The sequence below is a fragment of the Wasmannia auropunctata genome, unplaced genomic scaffold (genome assembly GCF_000956235.1).
Source record: "Wasmannia auropunctata unplaced genomic scaffold, wasmannia.A_1.0 LD335828.1, whole genome shotgun sequence".
NCBI classification, from domain to species: domain Eukaryota; kingdom Metazoa; phylum Arthropoda; class Insecta; order Hymenoptera; family Formicidae; genus Wasmannia; species Wasmannia auropunctata.
In genome coordinates this window covers 3,022,486-3,033,252 of record NW_012027062.1, presented here as the reverse complement: position 1 = coordinate 3,033,252, position 10,767 = coordinate 3,022,486, and the positions used below count along the sequence as shown (strand labels likewise).

At 38.4% G+C, this 10,767-nt stretch overlaps 1 protein-coding gene and 1 long non-coding RNA gene across 2 annotated transcripts in view; one reads left to right on the top strand and one right to left on the bottom strand.

Annotated features, from left to right (window-relative positions):
* Positions 1 to 2,999: 2,999 nt before the first annotated feature.
* The window catches only part of LOC105455973 (tyrosine 3-monooxygenase), a 12,789-nt gene continuing 5,021 nt past the window's right edge, over positions 3,000 to 10,767 (top strand). The window contains exons 1-4 of the mRNA XM_011699715.1: positions 3,000 to 3,436; positions 9,862 to 9,973; positions 10,292 to 10,417; positions 10,681 to 10,740. Of these exons, the coding sequence (XP_011698017.1) occupies positions 3,368 to 3,436; positions 9,862 to 9,973; positions 10,292 to 10,417; positions 10,681 to 10,740 (367 nt within the window). The 5' untranslated portion in view covers positions 3,000 to 3,367. The remainder of the gene's footprint in view (positions 3,437 to 9,861; positions 9,974 to 10,291; positions 10,418 to 10,680; positions 10,741 to 10,767) is intronic.
* On the bottom strand, positions 3,937 to 8,930 carry LOC105455972. The gene is made up of 2 exons (XR_975192.1): positions 4,579 to 8,930; positions 3,937 to 4,485 (listed from the first exon to the last, which is right to left on the bottom strand). It is a non-coding gene; the product is annotated as an uncharacterized LOC105455972 (long non-coding RNA).

The window sequence follows — 10,767 nt, the reverse complement described above, 5'->3', positions numbered from 1 at the left end:
AGAATTTTACTACACAAAAAATTTAATTTATAAAATGAAATAAACATGTTTACGTACTTATCTAAAACTAATCATGCATCTACACAAGCATCAACTGTACAACTTATTTGTGTACGATAACATAAAGTCCACATGTATTTCCCCTGATATCGTAAAGAAACGTTAACGATGCAGAGTGAAAGCAATAATGCGTCCACGGGCTGCATTATCGCGTTATTCGGAACATGATTCACCGACGTTGTGACCAAACGGTTCTTTTGCTCGACTCTTGGAAACTCCCAAGCCTGGGAATCCACACTTCGGAACCGGATTGGCCGCTACGCGCTAAGGAGATCGGTAGAATTCAACTCGGCCACTCGGGAGTCCCCAGCTATTCGTGCCTCCAAGCGACGCGCGACTCGTGACGTCGACCGCACGATGCGTTTACTACCACACCTGAATGACGTCTAAGGAAAATTTCATAAATGCGTCGACAAATCGATAGATCGTGACGGAACGAGCGTCCATCGGTTAAAAATATTATTCACCATTTCCACAATCTTTAAAAAGATTCCAATATCAAAACATACCGAATGGTTACTAACATGGATTACTAATATCAAATATTTCCGCGTACATCAGTCGTTTATATTGTTCTTATATTATCATATTATTCTCGAATCTTCACGGTAAACAATCGTTAGTACTTTAATTAATTAACGTCTGGCGTAATACGTACGTCTTAGACATCTGGACACGTGTTTTTTCGAACACCGATTTAAATAACATATGCGCGGTTTTTCTTCTCATCGATCTTCGATAAGTTTTTTTTTCTAAGAATGCTATCGTATCTGAATGATCTCGTACAATCATTAATCAAGAATAATCGAATTTCCAAAGTCTCTGAATCTCCGTTCAACATCTGTTACACAACGCCGTGCATGCAAATCCAATATTTTTCTATTTCCGTATACGCTCATGTATACATCGTGTCATTATGTATATCATGAGGAGCAGGTTCTTAACGATATTGGCGATCGTGCCGCCGCTGTTAAATATTCATCATAATAATGCTGACACACCTACCGAATGCACCATTGTCGGCGAACGCACGGCAGAGGCCGGACCGTTGGCAGTCATGTCTTTAGAAAGCCGTAAAAAAGCTAACACGTGCATTTTCTCTCGTAAGATCTTTCTCCGAACGATCACTCGATTGCACGCGCGATCATTCGCCTCGTGCGTGCGTGCGTGCGTGCGTACGCACGTAAACGCGTTGACGCACAGAAGTGACGATCGAACGGCTGGATCGGTGTCGAGGATCGAACGTATACGTGATCGCGCCGGCGAACGTCATATTTACGAGGAGTTAGTTCCGACGACGCGGACGCAAAACCGACCGTGATTTAACCTTTAATGCACGGTTTACGCAAACCTAGAGGAAAAGCGTCAAATGCTAAATTACCCACGTATCTTTTTTTAACTATATATAAGGTAAAAATGGCTATTTAATTCATCTAGCCGAGTTTCGTTTGCGATGCAATACTCTATGCAAAGTAAAATTCTATCATTCTCAAAGCAAAATTTAGGAAAAGAAAAAGTCTGAGAAATCTGTGCTTTTAATTTATGCATTCATTTCATATTTAACTATTTTTTTCGACGATAGTATTTTTTCTGACGCTTGAGAAATACCTGTTCAATATTCATCTCTCTACTTGTAAACTCTTTACTACTGCAAATATTTTATTTATATTTATATGCTTTTTACTCCCTTGGATCCTCTACATGCTCCAGATTGTACCAAATTTATTGAAAATAAATTATAGCTTTAACAGATCGCGACATTTCGATGACAATGCTCAACTAAAAATAAAATAAATATGACTATATGCATAAGGTTCTTTCTATTACTGCTTAAAAAATTATATGATAAATTTTCTGTCGATCTATGATGTACACATTTCAAATTTAATATTTCTGATAGTAATCCGTCTGCAAATAAAGAATTCAAAAATTGTTTTTATATAAGTAGATATTACAGAGATATTTCTAATATTAATTATATACATACACAATTATAACTATTTACAAAATCTATATAATAATAATTATATAATAATTTATATCGTTATATTTTTAAATATGCTCTCTTCAGATACGCTAATCGTCGAGATAAATGTCCTATTTTAAACGCAAGTTATAAATACGCCGAATCCAGAAAACGATATCGGTAATTTGATCATTCGCCCCGATTTGCGTGTTCTGCTCAAGTTTGTTTCAATATCGATTTCGAAAGGCACATTTTTTAGAATATATTCGTTATTTGACGTTTTTTTTCGAAGTAGCGAAGAATCAAGGACTATTGCTTTAAACTTTTTTGAAATTTTGTCATTATTATTAATCTTAAAATGCAATTAATCTTAATATCGAGATAATATATTTATATATTTATATTCAATGCTCTTTCTATGCTCTCCATAAGGAGACAAAAGGATCATACATACATTCAATGCTCTTGTAGAAATTCGTAGACAATGCCAATGACATTAGTCTCTGTAAAGCACTTATCAAATGCATTAACAGATTCAACCGAATACTAACAAATTGTGTATATAAAATAAAGAGGATCAATTAATCTGCATGAAGAATAACGAATTACTTGAAACTATGCTAGAGATATTTCGAATAACCTCTTATCATCGTTTGCGTAACACCGGGACATTCCATTATCATGTAGTGAATGAAAGATGCGCAATAATCTCTCACGAGGGTTCAGATACGAGATCTGAAAGTATCAGCACAAATAGACGAGGAATCCCCTCGTGATCTTCGTGGCAGCAGCACCGGCGGCGGCGGCTGTGACGGCAGCGACGGCCGTAACGGCGTCGGCGGTGGTGGTAGCGACGGCTGCTGCTGGTGGACCACCCGAAACGACGATAGGGTGGGGGCACCCCTGACCCCGGCATTAGCAGGCGGTGAAGGGAGGCAACGTTTATATGCGGCGGCAATCCGCCCCGTAGACGCATTCGCTCGTACGCTCCGTCCAAAGCGGACTTAAGTAGTAGAGGCTCGTTTTCGTCGCCGACGTCCTCGTCATTTGTCGTAGTCGAACCGTAGCAGATCGGACGGATCGAGGCCGAAGAGGACGTAGTCGGAGCTACATCGGGATATTAAAGTCGAAAAGCGCGCGTCAACGGGGAGTCCACTCGTGTAAAATTTCTCGCAAGCGGCAGTGAAGAGCTCACGCACATCACCTTCCGCTGCATTGTCCAGTGAGCACTATCAGGCCGAGAAACCGACGATTGAACGACACCTAAGTCGATCGACCGTCGAGCCAAGAAAAACCACCTAAATTAATCGCTATCAGAGAAAGAGGAGTGATAAAGAAGATATGATGGCAGTCGCAGCCGCTCAGAAGAACCGCGAAATGTTCGCTATCAAGAAATCCTACAGTATTGAGGTAAGTCCTATTCTTAAATAATGATAAAAATAATCCAGAAATTGTTAAAAAATATTGCAAAAATCGGGAGAATATTGGAGTCATAAGAAACTTTTAAATAAATTTTTAGATGAATAGAAAATAATTTTTCGCGAAATATTAAATATTACATAAAAACATTTTGATATATAAAATAGGTGCTTTATTTTTGTTTTGAAGATTTATATGTATATTTGTATATTTATAATTATGTTTCTCAATCAAAAAAAATCATTTGATAAATCTGCCACTAAATTTATAAAAAATTTTTATATTTACTATTGTCAAAATGCTTCCATTGTTATATTCATGTATGTACATGTCAAGAGCAACAGGTTCGATCAAAAACCTTGGTAAGCGCGCGAATTCAGTCGTTCGTTTGAATCACCGATATATACGAATGTCGCTGAAGACGATTGAAAATGTCATTTTAGTTTCTCAACGCGTGAATTCTTATATTTCGACAAAACGTAGTTGCAAAATTTGATCTGGTATATGCAACATGTACATTATTTATTAAATTGTATGAAATTATATGCACTTTGCATTCATCGCAGAGACACGAGCTGTCTCACAACTGCCATGACACACGCTCTGGCTTAATTATACGATTTCTGTACATAGCGACTGTTTGCTTTTGTAGTTAGATTCTCGAGATTTTTCTGGCTAACGGTACATTTCGAAATGGGTAAAAAAAATTGCGTCAGAAAATCGCTTAAAGGTGCATGTGTGTCGGTTCCGCTCTTTCTCAATCTTAATAACCGGAGTCCAACGCAAGTGAAATTCTCACGTAGGCCCGGCGAAACGGAGAAGAGTCCTCGCGCAGAGAAAGTAAATGCGCAGTGTTATTATCCTGTTTACGCAATGTTATTGACCTTGCCGCAATATTAATGAATATTTAATTGTCGAGGCCACATTTTGTATGGGTTTTAATTAAAGAATTTTTCATGTGCGTATATCCCATTTCAGTAACCTAAAACCGGTCTGGAGCAAAATCTTGACATTTTCAAGTTATTATTCGCCGAATCTAGCTATTTATCGAAAAATAGTAAAAATGCTTCAAACAATATTTACGTAAAGCATATAAATAGCATGCAAATATTTTAATAAATTAATTAACTAACTTGAAGATGAATGATGAATAAATGAAGATTAAAATCTCGTTTGTTGGCCGTTGCCAAATTTGTTATTTCAACGGAATATTTCTTTTCCTTAAAATCAAAAAACGTCATTATAAGAATGAAGAGATAATGCGTTCAATGCCCGGTTTGTCTCGTATACATAAATTTGCATAAGATCGAGAATCGAGCGAAGCAGCTGATGCAAGAGACCTATGACACTTGGCGAGCGCGAAAAATTCAATCTGCTGAAGTAGCGTGAGTCCAACAAGATTACACGAGGAAGTAGCCGGTCACGAGTCAGCTGTTTTTCGATTATAGGAAGACGCGTGGCGGTTGGGAGAAACCGGTGGTTCTCTCGACGCGAATTTACTTTTCTGCCATCTGAAACTGCCGTCGAAAGACAAATAGCATCTTTCCTTCTTGCCAAACGCGTTACGCAAATTATTTTTTTGCACCAACCCCTTTCTCTCGCGAATATTTGCGCTTCTACTTGATGCATAAAATTGTATTTGCATATGTTCCACGGCGATTAGTATAATAACAAGATAAGAATAAACAATTGTACACGATTTTACGTGAGACTCGTAATTATCGATTGTTTTTAATGCAGTCATTCTCGAGTACGTAATATTAGCTAGAATCGGACGTGTGTAACAATTTTTTAATAATACGTACTGCATCATATATCCGTTTACGTCTACTTTGCAAATTACAGCTCGTCTATTCTTCACGTAACTATATTTTTTTCCCCCAAGATCGCACACTAATGGATTTTAATCGATACTTTTTCGAGGTTGCCGCGTTTTTCCGTCGCGTGTATAACGCACCGTGGATTACGATGGCAAGGCCGATTCCGTTTCTATTCGCGTCCAATAAGTCGTGCGACAACTTATAATCAACACTTTTACGAGGTTATTCGCTTTTTTTTCCCCTCCGTATGTATACCTATATCTATAACGACGATGCGAAATTTCGCAACCGCGTAAGAATAACCGGCAAGGTCTATGTCTCATTTCTCACGCGATATCGTACTTATCTCCTTAACATCCGCGCTGAACATACATCGTAATCGCTTCGATCTTTTCGATCTCCTACAGTGAACCTTTCCCCAAACGATCGAGATTTATTGACGCAAAAATACTACTAGCGCGAATAGCTTACAAATCGCTATAATGTTTGTTCGCGGGTTCGAATGCTAATCGAAGAGACTCGCGGACTCGTAGAGTTTTCTCGGAATATTGCATTCATCATTCATGCATAATTCAACGTGATGCGCGCATCAGGTACCGTTACCAAAGAGTAAGAAATTAATTATTCCCTAACGAGAAAGATATAACATTTTTAACGCTCAATATCTAAAACGAGTTTGGATCTCTTCGTGTTTTCTTTTCAAGACGATACCCGGACTTCCTCTAAGCGATTGTATGATTTGTTATTTGCATCCGTCTGTATAAACACGAGGACACGTCACTTCGCTGTGACCATCTTACGCTTTCTCCGCACATTCTGTGGCCCGGAATCGCTAATGTATAGATAGACGTAAGTCACTAATCAGTGAAATTCAAAACTGCATTAAATGAAAAGCTAACAGGATATTTTATATAAATAAAATTATGGGGAAGCACCAAGATCCGCTTTACCGTTGTTTTAAAGTTCTCAATTGTTAGTTAACATTTCACGGTCTCTAGATACTTATTATTTTATACAAATATTATATATTTGAAAAAAATTTTAAAATTCTTTCTAATAATCTGAATCTCTTTCACTTATATTCTTTCATAGGAAAGCATCCGTAGTATCTGGCGATTTCAATTCCGGCGAGTAGTGGCCTTCTATTTTAAATATAAATCTCGGAAGTAAACGCGCATAGCTATGCACAATTAATATTCGCGATTCTATGCCGATATAATTGCACACGTTCGCTTCGAACAATTATGCACGTGTTAACTTTGATTTTTATCTCTCTGACGATCGTGACGATCATCTGACTCATTCGAACGGAACTCGTGCGTGCGCACACGCCGGATCTAGATACTGGACCAGATCGAATATAGAATCGGTTATGCGCGATCGATAGTTATCGCGCGAGCAACGGCGACGCGGGGTGAAAAGAGAACCGACCTTGAGTAAATTTCCTACCGCGATCGCCAATGCGGATACTATTTTGCGTTTCTGTCACATTCTGGATATATGACTAATTTAAATATTCTAAATAAACTAAATAAAGACATACACGCTATTTAAATGGAAATTAATCAATCAATTTGTACATCCTCAACATTATTTTGTTTACTTTTTCAATCGTAGTAAAACCGGTATATCATCTTTTTTTTCTCGTGAAATTTCTGATCCGATCTGGTCCTGCTCTGGATTCCGATACTAATGATCACGCGCACGATTACAGGTTGTTTTTCTCAAGCCAATCACCTTGCCCTAGAAGCATCCGTTGACGCGGCCACTTGCTTAAACTCCACTTATAGAATAACATTAGAGCGGCTCTAATTTGTAAAACAGAATTACCGCGGGCTTATTTGCGATTTTGCAACGAGGTTCCGATAGCACCCTCTCGGCGTCAAGGCTGCTGCTACTGCTGATCGGCCGTGTTGAGCGGGATTATGTCGTCGCCGTTGCAAAATCAATCTCCGGCCTTGCGCATGATAATTATGAATATGTTATAAATATGAGAGTGAAGTGATTGTATAGAGCGGCTAAAAAAGAGAGAAAGAGAGAGACACCGCGAAAGAGGCCCTGAACGCTGCACCCGTTATTCGCCTTCGGAGGCTCGCTACACACGCACTAGTTGCATTTGCAACTATCCTTCGGCGCATGCGACTCGCGTGCTGTATGCGTGTTCATTTATGTACACGTGTATAGCGCGAGTTCGCTATGCTAATTGGTTTGCTTAAACGCCGGCTATTTCGACCGGGCTGCAACGACCTGTCTCTCTTCCAGGGTGAGAAAGATCATGTTAATGCGAGATCTCAATGTGTGTGCGTGTGTGGCACATTATGTATCTCGGCCGAGCCGAGACAACTGTACGATTGCGGTTTTACGAGCTTCTCGTTCGAATTGGCACTCAAAGACAAATTATTTACCCGGTGGGGCCTCACCGAGGTATGCGCTTTTTCACTCGCTCTCAGTCACCCTTTTTTCACTACAGATCAGGAAACTTGCTGTATTGCTATTTTCTGCATATGCTCTTTCCTTCGCGCGGAGACTTGTAAGAATATTAAATGCAATTTTCGATTGGTTCGAAGAAACAAGCACTCAAAGGAGATCAGGAGTTCTACCGATCGAGAAAATTTTTTGGAACCGAGCTCCAATCATTGTTTGAATAGTAAATTGAATATACTACATCACGCGCGGTAGTATGTCTGATTGCATGATAATTTCTTAGCTTGCTATTAACATTTCGATTTTTACTGCCGTTGAAACATGATCGTAAATATCGAACAGCTATAAATATATGATTTTTAAGATCACTGGGTACATTAAATAAAAATAAATCGCGAGAGCAAGATAATTCGCTCGAATAATTGGGCAGTTGTAGTTAAGTTATGCGAGCGCAATTTTAATGATCAACCTTGGTTATATTATCCACGAAACATTACGCCGCATTAGCATCGTAATTGTTTGACATTCGCTACGTTAGAAACGCATTAGAAACGCTCATTCATATAATAGACAAATAGGATAAATCGAAACTATTGATAGAACGATCAAAATTATATGCACACGGATACCTCTGTATCTGTAATCAATTCAAAGTAAATGTTTCAATTTAATCGACTATTATTTGCAATAATATTAATTTAAGTTCATCTTGCAATATAGTCAAAGTAAAATAAAACAATTTTTTTTAATGGCTTAATTAAGACATGCCACTTGCATTATATCATGTTATGCAGTCTTTCAAGGAAGCTAAAAGAGTTAATTAGATAATGAAAAAAATAAACGCATCGCGAATGAATATTCGGAGCAAAATCGACGCATCGAGAGAAGAAGAGAGAGATCCTGTTCATCTCTACGGATGCGACTCCTCCGTCGTGTAGTGGTAATTACTCGACTTGCTGATTCGAGGTCGTTTCTTTTGTATCTTCGGCCGTACATTCGTGCGATTCCACAAGGTCGGAAACAACATTCCTACGGTACCTGCCGTTTGCTCGATTGGACATTCGCATCGTTTACATTTGCCGAGTTATCGTCGCGCCGAGTTTTCATTCTTTCTCCCTCGAACACTAGTCACCGTCTCGCACATCAGCTGTCTAATCGACCAATATTTACGTATATATTCATCAGTTTCGCGTATACGACAGTCGCAATTCACGCGACTAGCTGACAACTCCGGACAGCTTTGCGGTAAGAATTAATTAATTCGATTTTATTAGTTGGGATGAGATTTGTCATGCGTTTGCCGTTCCTTCGATGTGTTATCACGTTGTGTCGCAATTTCCCGACATAGTCATCAACCATTCCATCGGTAAAGTACTTGGCCCACTTAACGACGCGCGTTAAGGGATTGCTAAACGCTTTCTCTAAACTATGCCAACTAACGACTTTGCTGGAAAATGCAACTGGGTCTCCAACGCGATGCTATACGTACTGTAGCGACGGCCAGGAATTTGAATGATTGATGGCGCATGTTTGTCTATTTTCGCCAAGTGAGAATGCCTATTTTAAGTTTTGTCTCTCGGGACTTTTATTTGATCACCTTTGGGGAAAAAAATTCTTTCTATATCCATATAACTAAAAAAAAAAACACGAGTAAAAATGTTTTATTAAAGTGCAACATAAGTAAAGGGATGTATTAATTAGGGGAGCGACAATAAGTAAAGTAAAATTTATCTTCCTTTAAAAACTAAGCGGTAGTCGAGCTCCTGTCTATCTCTCCGCTGAAGTTAATTCATTTCCGATATTTCAACGACAGCAGGATGGAAGCACGAAAATTAATTTCCGTGTCTTTTGTTCACTATCCGATTTAAGCGACATTCGGTCGAACTGACAGGTTAGATTTCCGTTTCGTCTCACGTCAAAGGCATGACCACAGAAAACGGAACCTGGCTAGTCAAGACGAAAGGACATCCGCCCTTTAAAGTTCTAAGTTATATCTATAATTGCTTGTGCGTCAGCAATAAAATACAATGCAATAGAATAGTATAATATATCAGTACTCAGAATTTGATCATACAAAAATAATGTAGATATTTTCAATATCTTATTTAATTGAATTTATCATTGTTTTCTTATATACGTGTATATATTCATCCTTTTTATTTATATTTTCAGAACGGGTATCCAGCGCGACGACGTTCTCTCGTAGACGATGCCCGTTTTGAGACGCTAGTTGTCAAACAGACGAAGCAAAGCGTACTCGAGGAAGCTCGACAGCGAGCGAATGGTAAGTCTTGTGAATATCTAGCATGATTAATTCTTATTAATATATAATCTCCGTTACCGCAATATATGTTTGATGTATAGAATATTTTTATATTAGATATACGCATGATTTACTATATAAAAGATTATGTTATCGATGTAAACATGTTTGTATTAGAGAAATATATGTACGTGTTTGCCATTAAAAGATTTTTTAAAAATAAAACGTATCTTTCTGTCAATGTAAGTCATATATAAGCGCATAGCAAAGCAATAAACACATTATATGTGCGCGTGCAGATGTTAATGTTGCATGACTTGTTTCTTTGTTATCGAATAGACACGAACGCGGATCAGACAATTACTTGTACTCAGGAACAACAGGGACAGGGAGAGTATTACATCGATGTTTCATCAAGTGATGACGAACAGATGGAGTCATTAGTTTGCGCAGCACAGAAGGAAGGTTTGTACATATAGATGTTGCAAAATTCGTAACGATCTTTGAATAATTGGCGGCGTGACATGCATTTCCCATAAGACTTAATCGCGTTGAGATATATTATCATTAATATGATAATTTTATTTAATATTTTATCTGATCCGCACACAATATTTACAATGTTTATTATAATGTGAAATTGATTGACGTCAAATGCATCTGCCGCCAAGTATTCGAGAATGCATAAATGTTGCATATGGCATGAGCACGAAACTTGTAACTTTCAGAAGCGAAAGCGGAGGCTTCATCAGACAGCGATGGAAAACCGGATGACGATGACGATGATGGTAAGTGCGTCTTCTATCCCCCCCCCC